The sequence below is a fragment of the Pelobates fuscus genome, chromosome 5 (assembly GCF_036172605.1).
Source record: "Pelobates fuscus isolate aPelFus1 chromosome 5, aPelFus1.pri, whole genome shotgun sequence".
NCBI lineage: Eukaryota > Metazoa > Chordata > Amphibia > Anura > Pelobatidae > Pelobates > Pelobates fuscus.
This window is the reverse complement of record NC_086321.1, coordinates 383,146,052-383,167,056: the sequence shown is the minus strand read 5'-3', so window position 1 is coordinate 383,167,056 and position 21,005 is coordinate 383,146,052. Positions and strand designations below refer to the sequence as shown.

The 21,005-nt window shown below is 44.0% G+C and overlaps 1 protein-coding gene across 1 annotated transcript in view; it reads right to left on the bottom strand.

The window, feature by feature from the left end:
- Positions 1 to 1,429: 1,429 nt before the first annotated feature.
- Positions 1,430 to 21,005, bottom strand: part of AFMID (arylformamidase) — a 20,648-nt gene continuing 1,072 nt past the window's right edge. The window contains exons 2-11 of the mRNA XM_063456353.1: positions 18,391 to 18,481; positions 17,335 to 17,439; positions 13,258 to 13,306; positions 12,274 to 12,359; positions 10,886 to 10,958; positions 7,197 to 7,294; positions 7,040 to 7,118; positions 3,726 to 3,861; positions 3,401 to 3,505; positions 1,430 to 2,278 (exon numbers count right to left, since the gene is read on the bottom strand). Coding sequence (XP_063312423.1) covers positions 2,240 to 2,278; positions 3,401 to 3,505; positions 3,726 to 3,861; positions 7,040 to 7,118; positions 7,197 to 7,294; positions 10,886 to 10,958; positions 12,274 to 12,359; positions 13,258 to 13,306; positions 17,335 to 17,439; positions 18,391 to 18,481 — 861 coding nt within the window. The 3' untranslated portion in view covers positions 1,430 to 2,239. The remainder of the gene's footprint in view (positions 2,279 to 3,400; positions 3,506 to 3,725; positions 3,862 to 7,039; positions 7,119 to 7,196; positions 7,295 to 10,885; positions 10,959 to 12,273; positions 12,360 to 13,257; positions 13,307 to 17,334; positions 17,440 to 18,390; positions 18,482 to 21,005) is intronic.

Sequence of the window (21,005 nt, the reverse complement as noted above, 5' to 3'; positions counted from 1 at the left end):
TGCTATTTGGAAAATGTGAATTTTTAAAGTGAACCTGTTGGCTTATCTCCTAAAAACAAAATAGAAAGTTATGTTTTTTTTATGTTATTTTTTAGATTTTTTTTTCATTATACTATTTTTTCCATAAAAAAATGTTTTATATTAATATTTTATTATTTTATTTTTATATAGTGGACTTCTAAGTCTTGGACAAAAATTGCTGTGTAACCCGTGACAGAGCTGCTTTCATTTGTTTTGATTGGTCTCTGCATTCAGTCCTTGGGTTATTTCTAGTGACTATAACAAGCGGTGTCCCACCTTCCGGTTGCCACAATTACCTACCTCTCTCACGGACGACCACGTGGGGAGCTGACTGCCGATCGCTCCTCTATCCCACCTCCTCTTATGACGCAACGCATGCGCATGATCATCATTACACTAATGACACATAGTGTAATTTCCACCATCTCCTTACGGTTAAGGGGTGTGATTTTAAAGTTAAAGCGCTCGCTCACACTATAAACAGAGAGCTTTTTCCTTTAGTCATCGCCCTGTTGTGGTTCCTTATTGGTCTCTGTAGTGCATTCTGTATTGTTAGTGTTTATTTTAGTTTTTGACTTGTTTTCTGACTATTCTGATCTCTGTTATCTATTGTCTCTCGTCCTCCTGCCTCCTGGTTCTCCTCATTTTTGGCTTATTCCTGAAACTGCTATGTTATATAAAAAAAAAGGGTTAATCCTAGAGGGACCTGGCACCAGTGGTGTATCCTGGTTTTGTGCTGCCCTAGGCAGGACAAAACTCAGGCGCCCCCCTCCCGCCCGCCCGCGCCACCCCCACCCAACCCTTCCCCCTTCTAAATACACACACACACATTCACTGACAGATACGCATACACTAGCTAACAGACACTCACTAGCAGATACACACACACTCACACTAACAGACATACACACAGGCTTATTCCTGACTATTCTATCTTAGCCACAGGAAGCCACTATAAGTTCTAGTAATATGTTCTATGTGATTCCCATAGGATAACACTCTGCGAGAGAGGACAGAGGAGGCGGCATGACGTGCCCCTGGGAACCGAAATCTGGTGTTTCACCATTCGATAGTGGTTTAACACCATAAGGTAAGGCGCCGCTAGAAGACCCCACGCCCCATAACACTGAGATGAAGAAGGCAGAGTGTTACTTTAACTCTCAGTCTGTTATCAGTCACTGAATGCGCATTTAGCAGCCTGATCTGAGCCACATATCATAAGCCAAAAGCTGCCAAACCTGCCCCAAATCCCTGCAAAAGTATTACCATATTCTCTCGATACATTCTGTGATGTTATTTGCTGGTGTTAACAGGTTTAAATGCAGTATGTGATGGTCACAAAATGATCCCCATTCAACTTCTTTTACTCTTAGGAGAAAGACAAAGAGACTTTGTATTTGCACACAGCTGGATTACGATTCCATTTAATGCCAAATTAGAACCCTCGTCCTTTTTACCATAAAGGAGTAATCTGGCACCATAACTACTACACGTGAACCAGATTCAGTTCTTCTACCATATGAGCAATATCTGGTTGGTCCATATCTTATCACCATTCACTGGCTGAAAGGAAATGGCGTGGATACAGCTCTCAGTCTATAGGATTCTTTAACATTTCCTCCTTTCTCAGAAAACCCACAAATTATTCACTAATGTGAGAATTATCATCAGTTAATTTAAAATTTTAGATTAAAATAGCTAAAGTAGAAAATTCTCCAAATCAGTTACATTTCCACTTGGGCTACGTTGTCATAAAATTTGAATTTCACGTTAATAACGCTACTAGCAAGGTACTGACTGAAGTGCAAATTATTGGGAATTCAACGTGAATAATCGAAATACACAACATTTCTATGATATTTAAGCATTTTTTTATTATTAGATCCTCCTCGAATATGGTTTTGTACAGAACCATGAAATGGCGGCAGGGGATTTCATGCACCATAACCACTGTGTCCCTTTTCTGCATTGTATATCAGTTCTCCTAAATACATTAACATCCATGGAACTAGTCCTGTATATGTAAACGTCTTACGCAGGTGTGATAAAATGCTGTAAAGTAAGAATTCTATTATTCCTTTTACAAATCCAGGTGGGATCTGTCCTGTATTATACCAACAAGACAGAATGTGTGTAATTTATTGGCAGAAACACTGGAACTCTGGTGAACTCCGAATATCTCTCCTGCGCTCTCCCATCTGCACATGTATTGCTTCTTTTATCGATCTGCCAGTTTGGTGATCATTTCCAGAATCATCTTTAAATGGAAAGAGAGATTGTCATGAAAGAAACATCCCGACTCAGCCCACGCATTTTACAGTTTGTCCTACATCATTCGCTATACTTTCTCCAGTGGGAGCTGGTCCATAGAGACACGTGCCGCAGTCACCCCCCCTCCTCCGAGTTATAGTTACAAGAAAGTCCAGGAAATGTTTTGCAGGATTCTGCTTTTTAATCCTGCCCTCTGTCTCCTGCTTTGTAAAATAGTTGTCTAAGCCTTCACACAGTCATTGTTTCGTGTACCTGCGTAGCACTTAATCCCAACCTTCAGTGTCCATTAACAAAGCTGTACATACTTTCAGGAAGTGCAACAAAGCATTATGGGCATTGTAGTTCAGCTAAAACTATTCCTCCATATAGAGCTGTCGATAACTGAACTAAATATAATTTTATTTAATGGAAAGATGATTTGAACTATCTTTTTGGTTTATTTGCAGGGTCCCTTGCCCTCTCCGTTTGGTGCCTTCAGCAGCGTATCTGTGTGACAAGCAGTCTGCGGTTTAGTGCGCTCTCTGGACCTGCACTGTCATGGCCACCTAGGCCGCCATTTTAATGGCTATAATTGGGAAGATTTTACTTGCCTTGACTGAAAGATCTGGGTCAGGAAGATGGATGATCGAATCATGAAATGGCCAACTGAGGGCAGAGCTACTGCTATCTAATCCAGACAGTTAGATGAGATCCAGCAGGTTACTAATTATGTACATAGGAAATTACCTGTACAAACAAAGTATCGAGTCCACATTTCAACCAAAATTATTCAAATCAGCCATTTGGGAGGTCAGCAGTTTCTCCATATTGTCCTGCTATTTGGTTAACCCTTGAAAACAGGATGGCCCTTGGAGGTACAGCTATGGGAACCCAATAAAAAAACAATTAAAAAAAAAAAATAGTTCCGTTGCCCCTTCAGAGTGAATCTGTCATGAAACATTCTCTTAAACTGTAATTCCTCCATAGCAGGACATATTTAACGTATCACAGGGATAGGAGACATGTTTATGCAATCATCTGGGATTAGACATGAATTTACATGATCACTCATTAAGTAAATGTACCCATGCCAGGTACACTGTAAAATCTAGCGTGAGAATGGATTTACCTGTGTGAGCTCATACTCTTCCTGCAATAATCTTTCGATTACATCGAAGTGATCGGTATCGTCGATCTGTTTGAAGCAGACACTGAGATCCATTGCTTTCAGACTCTGAAGGAGAGAGGTGGATAAAGTCAGTGTTTCATGGGGTATGGAGGGCACAGCCTGGCACAGAGTCAAGGGCTGTATTTATAAAATTATTGTTAAAAATAATGATTAGCAATAGTTGAGTAAAATCTCCACTTTGGCAAAGTTGGAATTTACTCTATTATGATAGATAAGACTTCCCGCATTCCTTAACTCTTCCACTCTACATTGGGATTCATCTTACCTCAAAGTAATCCTTAGACTGCCGATGGAATTCTGGAGAATCATGCTCTGCCACCACAATGGCAATGTTGCAGGTGCCCGCGTGGCGTTTAGTACGTGCCAACAGCTTTATGGGACTGTTCCTCTCTGCTACCTCCCTGTGACACACAGACACAAGCCCTGAGTTAAGGGGGTAATATCACCAGTATGACCCTGCTCCCACCATGGCAGTACTACCTTGCTACCACTATGTTAGTATGACCCTGCTACCACCATGGCAGTACAAACCTGCCACCACCATGGAATTATGTCCCTGCTACCACCATGGCATTATGTCCCTGCTACCACCATGGCATTATGTCCCTGCTACCACCATGGCATTATGTCCCTGCTACCACCATGGCAGTATGACGTTGCTACCACCATGGCAGTATGACCCTGCTACCACCATGGCAGTATGACCCTGCTACCACCATGGCAGTATGACCCTGCTACCACCATGGCAGTATGACCCTGCTACCACCATGGCAGTATGACCCTGCTACCACCATGGCATTATGTCCCTGCTACCACCATGGCATTATGTCCCTGCTACCACCATGGCATTATGTCCCTGCTACCACCATGGCAGTATGACCCTGCTACCACCATGGCAGTATGACCTTGCTCCCACCATGGCAGTACGACCCTGCACCCACAGTCCCACCATTGCAGTACGACCCTGCTACCACCATGGCAGTATGACCTTGCTCCCACCATGGCAGTACGACCCTGCTCCCAGCATGGCAGTATGACCTTGCTCCCAGCATGGCAGTATGACCTTGCTCCCACCATGGCAGTACGACCCTGCTCCCACAGTCCCACCATTGCAGTACGACCCTGCTCTCACCATGGCAGTATGACCCTGCTCCCATAAACAGGGGGACCGTGGGTGGGGACACTTAAGTGGCAAAATGGGGGCCCCACCAATGAGTGGCAGTTGGGGATCCTCCAATGACAGAATTAGTGTGTGTGTGTGTGGGGGGGGGGGGGGGAGGGGGTACTGTCTTCCCCTTCATGCCCCCCTTCTAAAGCCTGGGGAACCTTAAATTTAAAAAAAGGTGGGGGGGAACACCTACTGTCTCCAACCCATGGTCCCCACCCATAGGTGGGGGCCCTTGAATGACAGAAGGGGGAGACCTATTCTCTCTCCCCTCCCATGGCCCCCACCCATAGGCTGCGGGTGTGGGGCCCTTGAATGACAGAAGTATGGGGACCTACTGTCTCACCCCCATGGACCCCACCCATAGGCTGCAGGTGGGGACCCTTGAATGACAGAAGGGGGGACCTACTGTCTCTCCCCCTCCACCATGGCCCCCACTCATAGGCTGCGGGTGAGGGCCCTTGAATGAGAGAAGGGGGTAACCTACGCCCCCCCCAGCCCCCACCCATGGGCTGCAGGTGGGGGCACTTAAATAACTGAAAGGGGGGACTACTGTCTTTCCTCCCCCCCCCAGCCCCCACCTATAAGCGACAGGTGGGGACTAATTATCAAAATAAATCCCCACCCTCAAGTGGCTAGGGGTCCCCAAGCCTACCCCCCAATAAAAATGACAATTCTACCTACCCTCCTCACTCTACTAATTAGCATTAAACTAATTACCTAAAATAACAAAATCATACTTACCATTAATTGTCTTATTTTTTTCTAAAATCTTCCTTTTTCAGCCGCCAAAAAACGCCAAATAAAAATCCATAAATCCTGTATAACGAATAAAATGTCAAAAAAAAAACACGAGTGTAAAAATTTTGTAAAAAAAACACACCGAAAAGAAAAAATCCAGATGCTAAAAAAATTATCCAACTTCACCCAGGGAGGGCTCCGCGCAGACTGAGCTCCACAGGGCGGGGAAAGGCTTATAGAATCTTCCCACGCCCTGCAATGTGATTCAGAGCACTCTGATTGGTTGGTTTAAGCCAACCAATCAGAGTGCTCTGAAAGGAAAACCTTGAGCCTTACCTGATTGGTTACATGTAAAGCTCCTTCCCCTGGGTCAAAGCTGGTCAAGCGTAGGAAAAATACATAAGATAAAATAGTCCCTACTTTGTCTTATGTTTTAAAGAACACTAGTTCAGATCGAAAGAAAAGAAGGACAGATCCTGAGAGAGGGAGAGAAGAGGAAGCGATTGGGGAAAGGTAAGTTCGAAATGACAGTCCATTGCTAAATTAATACATTTTATATATATTGCTAAATTAATACAGCACTTTAGGGCCTTTATTGGCTACACAGCTTTAGCTTTGCATGAGATTGATGCCCCACTCTGCAGGCTGGAAAAGCAGTAAAATAGGATGATTTTTTTTATCTTTCTGCTGCAACTCTTTGTTATGCTTTCCACAACCAATCAGTGTCCTATCCCTAGGAATGCTGTTAAAGTGCATTGTGCATCCTGACAGATTTACACATGTGCAGTTTGAAGATGTCTTCACCCTGCAAGCCCTCCCGGTTTAAAAAAATAATTGTCAAATGATGCATGTCTCTTTAAAAAGAAACAGAGATTAACCCCTTAAGGACACATGACATGTGTGGCATGTCATGATTCCCTTTTACTGCAGAAGTTTGGTCCTTAAGGGGTTAAAGGACCACTATAGTGTCAGGAAAACATAATCGTTTTCCTGGCACTATAGTGCCCTGAGGGTGCCCCCACCCTCAGGGACCCCCTCCCGACGGGCTCTGGGGAGAGGAAAGGGGTTAAAACGTACCTTTCTCCAGCGCCGGGTGGGAAGCTCTTATCCTCCGATCCTCCTCCTTTCCTCCCATTCGGCTGAATGCGCACGCGCGGCAAGAGCTGCGCGCGCATTCAGCCGGTCTCATAGGAAAGCATTATCAATGCTTTCCTATGGACGCTTGCGTGCTCTCACTGTGATTTTCACAGTGAGAATCACGCAAGCGGCTGTCAGTGAGACAGCCACTAGAGGATTTGGAGGCTGGATTAATCCTATTATAAACATAGCAGTTTCTCTGAAACTGCTATGTTTATAAAAAAAAAAAGGGTTAATCCTAGAGGGACCTGGCACCCAGACCACTTCATTAAGCTGAAGTGGTTTGGGTGCCTAGAGTGGTCCTTTAATAGTCAAGCGTGTAACATGTCTTGTCAATGGTTCTGTCAATGGGTCAAAAACAATTGAAATTTCATTATCCCCTTCAAGGAAGAAGGTTTGCGAGAACTTCTACCACATGAAATGATTTCCTTTATTATTTTGTATAAAGAGGTTAACCACAATGCATTGCACTGCATTGGGTGCAAACATTGCCTTGTCCACCCCCCCCCCCCCCCCACCCCCTCACCCTTGCTCACCGTGACATCCTCAAGGCATCGTTGACGTAGGTGTGGACAATGGGAACAAGGTCATAGACGCCGCTGACCAGCACAGCTCCTGATACAGAACAATAGAGAGAACCGTCAGTGATGATGTTAAATGTCATCAAACTGTACGCAATGTGCTCCTACTCACCTTTAAATTTAGGAGACACATGGTGCTTCGTCCAATCAGTGCAGAGCATCATGGCAACCAGGTGGGCGCCAGCAGAGTGTCCACACAGGTAAACATCCCTGGAAGAAAGAAAATGAAATCATACCCCAGGGAAACAGGATTCAGTAACCTTTCCATGACAGGACAGTTTAGGAGCTAATGAGAAATTATCCCTTTACGGGTTACAATAGACCAGCCACAATCAGTACGGCGTTGGGAGGACTCTAAGAGCCATTTGGACTAAATGAAGAAGGAAGAAGATGTGTCTCTATGGTAGATATCTCATCTCTGCTTCTTCTCCTTACAGTGGCCACAGACACCACGGATGGACCTCAGTCCTTGCTGAAGGAGAACCATGTGGGAGAAACAGGGATAGTTGGACATTATTAGATACAAAAAAGTGAATGAAATTAGAGCACATAATGTTAAACTGTGTACTTACAAAGGTTTTCACCCAAAAACAGAGAGACGGGAAAAAAAAACCCCAATATAATAATGTATAATATAGTGGAATGATATACCGTAGTTAAGGCCCATTAAAGGGACTCTATAGTCACCATATAAAAGCAAGAAAGACAGGTCCCCCAGCCTTCCTTCTTGCTTTTATATGAACTTTCATTCATTAAAAAAAAAAAAAATCGGTGGTTTTATATTAAAAACTTACCTCCGTTCCAGCGCCGAGCTCCCCGCTAGGCCGCGCCCCCTTTTTCGTCAAAATGACGAAATCGCGGGGCCCAATGGGACGGCTTCGCGCTGGACCAATCGCGTTCTTCATAGAGCGGCATTGAATGCCGCCCTATGAAGAACCTGAGCGCTTTACCGCGCATGTGCGCGGAATGCGCGTTCGCGAGCTGAGCTGTCTGACTGACAGCTCAGCTCGCTTTCTAAAATTATCAATAATAATTTAGGGCCCCCACCCGCCCTGTGCGGCGGGTGGGGGCCCTAAAATTATCAATGAGGGGGGGACCTACTGTCCCCCCCCCGGCCCCCACCCCTGTGCGGCGGGTGGGGGCCCTAAAATTATCAATGAGGGGGGGACCTACTGTCCCCCCCGGCCCCCACCCCTGAGCGGCGGGTGGGGGCCCTAAAATTATCAATGAGGGGGGACCTACTGTCCCCCCCCGGCCCCCACCCCTGAGCGGCGGGTGGGGGCCCTACAATTATCAATAAGGGGGGGGACCTACTGTCCCCCCCCGGCCCCCACCCCTGTGCGGCGGGTGGGGGCCCTAAAATTATCAATAAGGGGGGGGACCTATTGTCCCCCCCCGCCCCCACCCCTGAGCGGTGGGTGGGGGCCCTAAATACAAAAGGGGGGGGGGACCCTAGTTAACCCTCCCCCCCCCCAAAAAAATATCTCCCTACCTACCCCCCTCACCCTAAAAATAATGAGGGGGGACCATTAACTAAAAACCTGTAAAAAAATGAGATAAAATCAACTTACCATTCGATGTTTTCTTTCTTCTAAAATCTTCTTTCTTCAGCCCCAAAAAAGGCCAAATAAAAATCCATAATAACCGACGCAATTAAAAAAAAAAAAAAAAAAAACCGAGCGCAAAAAAAAATAATCCATCTTCACCCATGGAGGGCTCCGCGCAGACTGAGCTCCGCAGGGCGGGGGAAGGCTTATAAAGCCTTGCCCCGCCCTGCAATTAGGCTAAGAACACTCTGATTGGTGGGTTTAAGCCAATCAGAGTGCTCTTTGTCATTTTACAAGCGTGGGAAAGTTCTTTGGAATTTTCCCACGCTTGTAAAATGACACAGAGCACTGTGATTGGATGGATTTCAAGCCATCCAATCACAGTGCTCTGTGTCATTTTACAAGCGTGGGAAAATTCCAAAGAACTTTCCCACGCTTGTAAAATGACAAAGAGCACTCTGATTGGCTTAAACCCACCAATCAGAGTGTTCTTAGCCTAATTGCAGGGCGGGGCAAGGCTTTATAAGCCTTCCCCCGCCCTGCGGAGCTCAGTCTGCGCGGAGCCCTCCATGGGTGAAGATGGATTATTTTTTTTGCGCTCGGGTTTTTTTTTTTTTTTTTTTATTGCGTCGGTTATTATGGATTTTTATTTGGCCTTTTTTGGGGCTGAAGAAAGAAGATTTTAGAAGAAAGAAAACATCGAATGGTAAGTTGTTTTTATCTTATTTTTTTTTTCTTTACAGGTTTTTAGTTAAAGGGTCCCCCCTCATTATTTTTAGGGTGAGGGGGGTAGGTAGGGAGATAAGTTTTTTTTTTTTTGGGGGGGGGGGGGGGAGAGGGTTAACTAGGGTCCCCACCCCCTTTGTATTTAGGGCCCCCACCCACCGCTCAGGGGTGGGGGCCGGGGGGGGGCCGGGGGGGGGCAGTAGGTCCCCCCCCTTATTGTGAATTTTAGGGCCCCCACCCGCCGCACAGGGGTGGGGGCCGGGGGGGGACAGTAGGTCCCCCCCCTATTGTGAATTTTAGGGCCCCCACCCACCGCTCAGGGGTGGGGGCCGGGGGGGGGGGCAGTAGGTCCCCCCCCCTTATTGTGAATTTTAGGGCCCCCACCCGCCGCACAGGGGTGGGGGCCGGGGGGGACAGTAGGTCCCCCCCCTATTGTGAATTTTAGGGCCCCCCACCCACCGCTCAGGGGTGGGGGCCGGGGGGGGGGGCAGTAGCCCCCCCCCCCCCCCTTATTGTGAATTTTAGGGCCCCCACCCGCCGCACAGGGGTGGGGGCCGGGGGGGGGCAGTATGTCCCCCCCTTATTTTTTATTTTAAGGCCCCCACCCACCGCACAGGGGTGGGGGCCGGGGGGGGACAATAGGTCCCCCCTTATTGATAATTTTAGTGCCCCCACCCGCCGCACAGGGGTGGGGGCCGGGGGGGCAGTATGTGCCACCCTTATTTTTAGGGCCCCCACTCACCGCTCAGGGGTGGGGGCCGGGGGGGGGGGGAGGAGAGTAGGTCCGTCCCCCCCCCCCCCCTTCAACCACTATTGTGGCCGGACAGCATCCCTGTGGGTTCGGGCTTCAGCTGTCAGCTGAAGCCACGCCCACAGCAGTGCTGACAGGCTGTCAGCACACAAAGCGCGTTCACAGTGCTTTGTGTGCTGATAGCCCGTCTGATGCATTCACCCAGAATGCATCGGACGAGAGGCCTTTTTAGGGCCTCTGAACTCGGAAGTCCCTCTGGTGGCCGTCTGATTGACTGCAACAAGAGGTGTTCCAAGCTTCCAATGTAAACACTGCATTTTCTCAGAAAATACAGTGCTTACAAGAAAAAGGCTCCGGGTAGCTGTAGCACTCACCTAAACAACCTCATTAAGCTGAAGTTGTTCAGGTGACTATAGTGTCCCTTTAATAATTCTATTTATACATTTCTATATTGAGTCACTCCCATTTCATACCAGGCAGCTCCCTACCTAACCTCAGGATACAGTGCTAGTTCAGATAAATATATCGGGTCACACAAAAAACATGGTAACGTTATTGTGGGATATCTCTGTAAATATGGAGATACAGAGGTCTAGTGATAGGTAACCTCACTTGCCTATTTAGGGGGTATATGAAGTTATCTCAAATCTGTCTTGGGAGAAGTCAATTATCCAACAATAGTGAATTAGTACAAAGTGGCTGTTTGGGGAGGGGGAAGGACGTATATTAAACATTAGATTGATTAACCCTAGAAATGCCAATAAACTATAGACTCACAGGAACTGTGGGTATTGAGTCAGTGTCACCGCGATGCTACGTCGGACTTGGGACACTATGAGGTCCATGTGACCTGTAAAAATAGAATACACGACGTTTATTACTCCCATATTTACAGAGAGTGGAGTATTAAATAACTGTCATTGAATTGATTCTCCTTATAAAAGCTCTATTTAATTTCTTCACAAATGACTTTATTTTGCGATTCCTGGTGAATTATGTGATGTCGGTCTGCTTTCTCTACAGTTTGATCTTTTGGCTTTATACCTGCAGAGCCTTGGTGTGATGGGCAACACATATACAGTGAATTAGCTCTGTTATTAAAGGGACACGATAAGCAGGCACCAAAATAACGTTACTGTAAAGGGACACTATAGGTACCAAAATAACTTTATTGCGCAGTCTGTTTATTTCAAATGTATTATTTCCTGTCCTGTTAATAGCCTACTAGACTCTGCAGCAGCCTTCTGTGTGTAAATAAAGTTCAATGAATATAAGATAAGATACAAACGTCTAAAATAAACATACTGTGCTGTTAGATCTGACTGAAAATGAAACCATTTTATTTTAATACAGGCTGTGTCAGTCACAGCTGGGGGGAGTGTGGCTAGGGCTGAATAAACAGAAACAAACGCGATATAACTCCTAAATGGCAGAGGATTGAGCAGTGAGACTGCAGGATCATGGTCTATACACCAAAACTGCTTCATTAAGCTAAAGTTGCTTTGGTGAGAATAGTGTTATGGTATAAAATGCTAATAATATGACTTAATAATAAAAGCAGGTTCTGATAGCAGGGGTAGGAAGTTGGAACCACTATAGATGTAAAAAACTAAGAGGATTGGAGTGTTAGTAGAGATAATCAGGGAATTGGACATGGTTAAAACTCCACATGTAAACCACAGTTGGAAAAATGCTGGCTGAAGATATTGGGAGTGGTAGTCTGATGGAAGGAAAGCTCTCTTTGATAAAATATATACTCGAGGTTTTACCCTTTTCAGTAAATCAGATTAAAGGGATTCTCTAAACACCATAACAACTACAGCCTGCTGAGAGGTTGGACACACAGCGAGGATCCTAAGGGGCCACAGTTTGTGTCAGTCACTCTTATGGTTTGCCATAGAGCTAAGGGGCGATGGCTGGATCCTTTTAGCTCCATAGATACTACAATGGGTTGAAGTGGTTATGGTGCTTACGCAGATATATCATTGTATTCCTTCCTTATTTATGTGGCAACCATAGCGAACCCACTCTTTGTGCCACGTGGTAATGGGCGGCACGTAAATTATGAAGAGAGGAACTTTGACCTAATAAAAGAATGGTTCTGTGTAGGGTTAGTGATACATTCCTAATGTCAGAGATAAAGGAGTACATTAGCAGCACCCCACCTTTTGGAGCAATGTCATAATCCATCACCATCACTGCAATACCACGAGACACCAGTGGGGGCACCATAAAGCCAGACTCTTCCTTACTGTAAGCAAACAAACAGTGTGAAAAGGCGTGAAGTCTCTGATCCCTGCTCTCTGGATGCAGCAATGGGCGCCTTCATATCAGGGTGGGTTGGGTAGTGTGGAGGAGCGCACAGGCAGGACGAGGACTGATTACTGCGCAGCCTTGGGTTTTCTGATTATGTGCCTTCTTGTTGCGGATGGATGGACGTTGGGGCTGGGTTGCTCTTACAGGGCAGTGAGGGAGCAGTGCAGTCATAGCGCAGACTGACTCCATCAGCTCCCTCACCACCCTCAAGGTCTTTATCTGCTGGAAGTCAGGTGCCTGCTCTGGCTAGAGGGGGCGCTCTGTGCATCCCATGTCACCTGTCACCCGGGGCAGACCCTGGGTTAGAACGCCACTGATTGAGAGGGTCCCCACCGGGGGATTATCAACATTTATTATTATTTATAAAGGTGGACTAATAAACAAGTAGTTGCAATAAGACAAGTTGGACGTACAGGAAGAGACGGCCCTGAGGGCCTGCTCCGGACAGCTTGTATTCTAAGTTTAGCGGTGGTACCCAAGAGGTAAACCTTGAGTTTTCTTCCTACCTTCCTGAGACGTATTCCATGTACGGGAAATGTGGGTTGCTGGAAGAGTTTACCCATGGTTTTGGTTGACAAGGTAACAGAGAGACGGTGAGTATTTAGGTGTGGGGAGCGAGCGCTGTTAACCACTGAATTGGCGCTTATGCCCGGCTGCTGTGTGTGAGATGCTGGGCGAGGACATTTCTGGCCAAACTAGAGCGGTCAAGCCGTGCGTCCAACCGACGGACCCCATACTAGTCACACCTCGGGAGGGCTCGGCGCCATAATGCTACATGGAAGTCTAACGTAACGTTTGTGGGTTTTTCTAACTGTACCTGACACAATCTTTACCTGAGAAATTGCCAATATCCTCCGTGAATGTAAATCAACAGCTTACACCCTGTTCGAGACAGCGGAAAACTTAGTGAGATTAATCTAATGGCGAACAAAAAATATAAACAAGCTCAAAAAATGCTCAATTCTTCTTTCAGTCATTTACATAGCGGCAGAAGAACATTTTATTTGTATTTCTTGTTCAGATATTCCTGTAGCTATAAATAAAATGTATTAATGAGAGTAATGACACTACACACTAACTACAGCTTATCATATAATTACAGCTCTATGTGTTATTATAGCTTATTGTATCCTTACAGCTTATCATATCATTACAGCTCTATGTGTTATTATAGCTTATTGTATCATTAGAGCCCTACGTATCCTTACAGCTTATCATATCATTACAGCTCTATGTGTTATTATAGCTTATTGTATCCCTACAGCTTATCATATCATTACAGCTCTGTGTTATTATAGCTTATTGTATCCTTACAGCTTATCATATCATTACAGCTCTATGTGTTATTATAGCTTATTGTATCCTTACAGCTTATCATATCATTACAGCTCTATGTGTTATTATAGCTTATTGTATCCTTACAGCTTATCATATCATTACAGCTCTATGTGTTATTACAGCTTATTGTATCCTTACAGCTTATCATATCATTACAGCTCTATGTGTTATTATAGCTTATTGTATCCTTATAGCTTATCATATCATTACAGCTCTATGTGTTATTATAGCTTATTGTATTATTACAGCTCATTGTATCATTACAGCTTATTGTATCATTACAGCTCTATGTATTCGTATAGGTTATCATATCATTACAGCTTATCATATCATTACAGCTCTATGTGTTATTATAGCTTATTGTATCATTACAGCTCATTGTATCATTACAGCTTATTGTATCATTACAGCTCTATGTATTCTTATAGGTTATCATATCATTACAGCTTATCATATCATTACAGCTCTATGTATCATTACAGCTTATCATATCATTACAGCTCTATGTATTATTACAGCTTATTGTATAATTACAGCTTATCATATCATTACAGCTCTATGTATTATTACAGCTCAGTGTATTATGACAGCTCAGTGCAGTGCCATCTTAACAACATTATGGTCCTCGGGCAAAGTAGTGCACTGGGGGCCCTGCCTACACACAACTCACAGGAATAAAAATGTAAATAATAGATAAAATTAAGCTTATATTTATTAGTACCTCCAACAAATGCAATACATACATACAATACATACACACAGACTGCTGAATACACTCACACCGACTGCTGAATACACGCACACAGACTGCTGAATACACACACAGACTGCTGAATACACGCACACAGACTGCATTGAGGGATGCAGTGTATTTATGTGTGAGGGGTGTTGTGTGTGTGTGACGGGTGCTGTGTGTGTGTCGGGTGCTGTGCGTGTGAGGTGTATTGTGTGTGTGTGTGAGTAAGGGGGCTGTGTGTATGTCTGTGAGGAGTGTTGTGTATATGGGGAGTGCCGTGTCTGTGAGAGGTGTTGTGTGTTTGAGGAGTGTTGTCAGTGTCGAGGGGGTGCAGTTTGTGTGAGAGGTGCTGTGTGTGTGTGTGTGAGAGGTGTAGGGGGGGGGATTCTTCTTGTGTGAGGAGTGCTGTGTGTCAGTGCCGTCTTTCCCCATGGGCATGCTGGGCAGTTCCCCAGGGGCTGCTCGACCGACAGGGGAGATCCTTTAATCTCCCCTGTCGGACCATGGAGAGGTAGTCCTGTTTTCTGGCCATGGGCCCTCTCGGGCCGGTGAGGAGATCAGAGATCTCCCTCCCTGGCCTAAGGGTCCTTTGATCGGGGAGAGAGGGCGGGAGGGCTGGGAAGCAGATCGAGCAGGCTGTGTGGAGCATTGCCACGCGTTACCATGGCAACGCTCCATACAGCATTCTGCATGTGGGAGGACAGGAGAACCTGCAGCCACACGAGCTGCAGGCTATACAGAACTCACCACTGGATCAGGGCTGGCTGTGTCGTCCCCTCCTTCCCCAAAGGGGAAGATGAAGATTTTATTACTGCCAAGCATCCCCATGGGAAAAGATGGCCCTGGTGGTATGGTCAGTGTATTATTACAGGTCTGCGTAATATTACAGCTTATCGTGTTTGTAACGGACCGTTTCAGCATAAAAGGGAATAAAATCCGTTTAGGCGATAATCCCCTTTTTACAGAAAGGCACAGCTACTGCAGAACACCAAACTCCCGAACTGGATACAAGATAACACTCCGAACTGGAACAGCTGAACAAGAAAAGCATACAATCCGCTTACACTCCTGGCAGTCAGCATACAATCCAATTCCCCCCAAGAACGAGACGACACTTCATTTTGAGGGTTAAACAGGAACTGAGGACTGGTTCATCCAGCCTGGCTTTTATTTCCAACTCACACATACAGGCCACACCCAGGGGGAGGCATAAAAGAACCAATGACATAGATGTTACATCCCATACATCCCCTCCCCTTAGTGTGACACATAATCCCATTATGCATACAGTGTAAAATATACTTTTACACAACTTTCATAACTTTAAAACCATACATCACATTCACATAAAAATACATATCCACAATCAATCCATTCAGGGGAACAACATATTAAAAAATGGCATGGATCAGACCAGGGGTTCAAAAGTTACTAAAAGTATCTTTTGTCCCTTACTAGCCGCATGGCAAACCAGTTTAGAAAGGTTTTACATAGGCCTCTATCCTGGAGACAAAGAGGGAAGTAATCCAATTATCCAGGGCTAGAAGCAGACTCCATTAACCACATGGTTACAGAAAGACATAAAACACTTTAAAATACAGAAAGTTACTTTTTATCCATAACACACAGACATTTCACATATCCCCAGATAGCTGGGATCTGCGCGCACAAAACTACCGAATAGCGCGCAGATCCTACTCACACAGTACAATTGCCATGGAGCTAAAGTCTTTCCCATAGTCTTTCATTATATGAATAGGCTCCATGGCATAGCTATCTGGGGGTATCACATTCCCATAAAGTCTGGTCCATAGTCCAAAGGCAGCAGGCGGGCAACCAGGCTTCTCCAGTTCACAGTGGCGAAGTTGGTTTTGCCACAGTGTTATTACAGCTCATTGTATTATTACAGCTTATTGTATTATTACAGCTCATTGTATTATTACAGCTTATTGTATTATTATAGCTCATTGTATTATTACAGCTTATTGTATTAATACAGCTTATTGTATCATCACTGTCAGTGTATTATTACAGCTTAGTGTATTATTACAGCTCATTGTATTATTACAGCTTATCGTGGCATTACAGCTCAGTGTATTATTACAGGTCTGCGTAATATTACAGCTTATCATGGCATTACAGCTCAGTGTATTAATACAGCTTACCGTGTTATTACAGCTCATTGTATTATTACAGCTTATTGTATTATTACAGCTCGTTGTATTATTACAGCTCAGTGTATTATTACAGCTTATTGTATTATTACAGCTCGTTGTATTATTATAGCTCATTGTATTATTACAGCTTATTGTATTAATACAGCTTATTGTATCATTACTGTCAGTGTATTATTACAGCTTAGTGTATTATTACAGCTCATTGTATTATTACAGCTTGGTGTATTATTACAGCGTATTGTATTATTACAGCTTGGTGTATTATTACAGCGTATTGTATTATTACAGCTTATTGTATTATTACAGCTCATTGTATTATTATAGCTCGGTGTATTATTACAGCTCATTGTATTATTACAGCTTATTGTATTATTACAGTTCAGTGTATTATTACAGCTTATTGTGTCATTACAGCTTATTGTGTCATTACAGCGTATTGTATTATTACAGCTTATTATATTATTATAACTCAGTGTCATTCCATAACAATTTAAATTTGTGTGATTTAAACAACCCCCCTTGTTTGTTTGTAAGTCTGCAACCCCCTAGATGCATTGTCAGTCTAGATGTAGTTCTCCAACAGTGGGATGTGTAGGTGCGCACCATGTTTGATCTCGGCAGCTTCTTATTGCTTTTTGTGAGTGGTTGGTGTCACTTACCCAGTGGTGTCTCCTGAGGTAGGTACAAATCGAGTTTTTGACTCTCGTTTTCGCCATAAGGCATGTTTAGGACAGTCTGTGCCAGTGTTCGAGATAATATTGTACCTTAAAGAATAAAGTCAGGATTAGCCTTGCCCTGATATGGCAACAGGAATCACTGATACAATAAATAACGATTGTTGATAGACGGCGATCACACTCATTCACTCTACGCTCCCGACGGCCCTTTCACAGAGTTCAACAACCTTCCAATATTCAACCATTTCCAAATAAAGTCTGAGCAACTCAACATCGTCTTGATTTGAGTAAAGACTGCACGAGGCTATCACTGGCGCACTCTGATAGCGCACACTGATATACACGGGTACAGGGTCTACTCTATGTAAAAAGGGCCATATTTAGAAATAAAAAGACGAAGATATCAGGTCCACCATAGACATGCGCAGCACATAACATTAGGGTGTCCACCAATACTATCTCAACTTTACTTTAAATACTTATTTAAAAATGAGGCATGAAATATTTTTGTTTGACCAATTGACCAGATTTGTTTTCTTGTTTTCAGTCACCCCCATGCCAAGTCAGTATTTTATAAGAATATAATCTTCATCCCCACCAGGAGCTGAAGAGGAATCACTGGTGAAGATGGTGGCAGGCGCAAAGGACAACTTCAGGTAACTAAAACGTACGTCCCCTGCACCCCCCAGGGGCACCATGCTGCAATTGGGAATGTTACAATGGGGGATCTTTGCAAAATATGCAGAAATCCCAAACAATGACAGAGCCCCTTTAATAACAAGCTGAGCAAATAAAAAATGCCCAAAGCGACCTCAACAAGGGAGAGCCCTGCATTACTGTACTCCTGGGCAAACCGAGCCTTTACTAATGTCCACTCGGCCACAAGCCATTGGTGAGTGTGTGAGGGACTCTCCAGGCTGGCCGTGGCGAGCACTGTCTATGATCAGGTGATTGACCTCACGAGATTAACATCTGGTTTCTGCCCTTCATTGGTTTTAGAAAACACTCCATCAGAACACACCGCGTCAATGTTCGCACCTTCTACAGTTTTCCTCACATGAGCCTCTATGACGGCATCCTTGTCCAAGCGGTGAGACCAGTGACTCGGGGAATAATGGTGGTCCAGTTCCTGCTCAGAAAGATCAAAAATGTCAACAAAACGTCCTCATTTACCATGTTCAACCACGCCAACAAAGAAGGGATTGAGTCATAGTAAACACCACATTTGTTTGATGAAAATGACTGAATTCCATTTGGGTCGTCAATCTTTATATTTACTAAAGACAAATCCACTCAGAATTTTCACTGTTCAGCTAGATGCATTTAGTGCCGGCTTTACAACCAGGATCATTTAGCATTTTTGTATCCTATATTAAAGGGACACTACAGTTACCAAGACAACCGTACTTAATAAAACAGTTTGGTGTATAGATTACGAACCCCCCTGCAGTATCACTGCTATACTCTCTGGCATTTAGGAGTTACAGCTCTGCTACAAAGTTTGCATACCCTTGGAGAATTGGTAATATATGAACCATTTTTAAAGAGAACATGAGTGAACAGGCAAAACACATTTCTTTTATTTCTTATGGAATTCACATTCAACTGTATGTTATAACAGAATGGCACAATCATAAAACAAAACATGGCAAAAAAATAAATAAATGAAATGACCCCTGTTTAAAAGTCTGCATACCCTTATTACATAGTTACATAGCTAAAAAGAGACTTGCGTCCATCAAGTTCAGCCTTCCTCACATTTGTTTTTTGCTGTTGATCCAAAAGAAGACAAAAAAAAAAAAAAAAACAAGAAAAAACACAGTTTGAAGCACTTCCAATTTTGCAACAAACTAGGGGGAAAAATCCTTCTTAAAATCTAATTCTTGCAGGTGGCATAGATGCCCATTCGTCTTGGCAAAAGGCCTCCAGGTCATGCAAAGTCTTTGGTTGTCTTGCATGAACCGCACCTTTGAGATCTCCCCAGAGTGGCTCGATGATAGTAAGGTCAGGAGACCGTGACGGCCACCCCAGAACCTTCACCTGTTTCTGCTGTAACCACTGGAGAGTCAACTTGGCCTTGTGTTTAGGGTCATTGTCATGCTGGAAAGTCCAAGAGCATCCCCTGCGCAGCCTTCGTGCAGAAGAATACAAATTGTCTGCCGGTATTTTCTGATAACATGCTGCATTCATCTTGCCATCAATTTTCACAAGATTCCCCGTGCCTTTAGAGCTCACACAACCCAAAACATCAGTGAGCCACCACCATGCTTCACAGCGGATGGTATTCTTTTCACTATAGGCCCCTCTCCAAACATAGTGCTTATGGTTGTGACCATAAAGCTCTATTGTGGTCTCATCACTCTAAATTACAGTGTGCCAGAAGCTGTGAGACGTGTCAAGGTGATGTTGGGCATAACGTAACCAGGCTTTTTGGTGGCATTTGCGCAGTAAAGGATTCTTTCTGGCAACTCGACCATACAGCTAATTTTTGTTCAAGTATCGTCGTATTGTGCTCCTTAAAACAACCACACCGTCTTTTTACAGAGCAGCCTGTATTTCTTACCTGTGGGTTTTTATTTGTATCCCAATTAATTATTCTGGCAGTTGTGGCTGAAATCTTTCTTGGTCTACCTTGCCTTGGCTTGGTATCAAGAGATCCCCGAATTCTCCACTTCTTAATAAGTGATTGAACAGTACTGACTGGCATTTTCAAGGCTTTGGATATCTTTTTATATCTTTTTATATAACCTTGTTACGCAGGTCTTTTGATGTTTTTTTTTCTGTTCCCCATGGCTCAGTATCTAGCCTGCTCAGTGCATCCACGTGAGAGCTAACAAACTCATTGACTATTTATACACAGACACTAATTGCAATTTATAAAGTCACAGGTGTGGGAAATTAACCTTTAATTGCCATTTTAACCTGTGTGTGTCACCTTGTGTGTCTGTAACAATGGCAAACATAAAAGGGTATGTAAACTTTTGATCAGGGACATTTGGGTGATTTTTGTTGTCATTATGATTTAAAAAGGAGCCAAACAAATATGTGATTATGAATGTCTTCATATGATCATTATCCTTCGATAAAAGACATTTTTTTGCATGATTTTCAAAATCAATGCCAAAATTTCACAATTTCTGCCATTGTATGCAAACTGACAGCCATACCTTGCTATATATACTGACAGTCATACCTTGCTATATATACTGACAGCCATACCTCGCTATATATACTGACAGTCATACCTTGCTATATATACTGACAGCCATACCTTGCTATATATACTGACAGTCATACCTCGCTATATACTGACAGTCATACCTTGCTATATACTGACAGCCATACCTTGCTATATATACTGACAGTCATACCTTGCTATATATACTGACAGTCATACCTTGCTATATATACTGACAGTCATACCTCGCTATATATACTGACAGCCATACCTTGCTATATATACTGACAGCCATACCTTGCTATATATACTGACAGCCATACCTTGCTATATATACTGACAGCCATACCTCGCTATATACTGACAGCCATACCTCGCTATATATACTGACAGTCATACCTTGCTATATATACTGACAGCCATACCTTGCTATATATACTGACAGTCATACCTCGCTATATACTGACAGCCATAC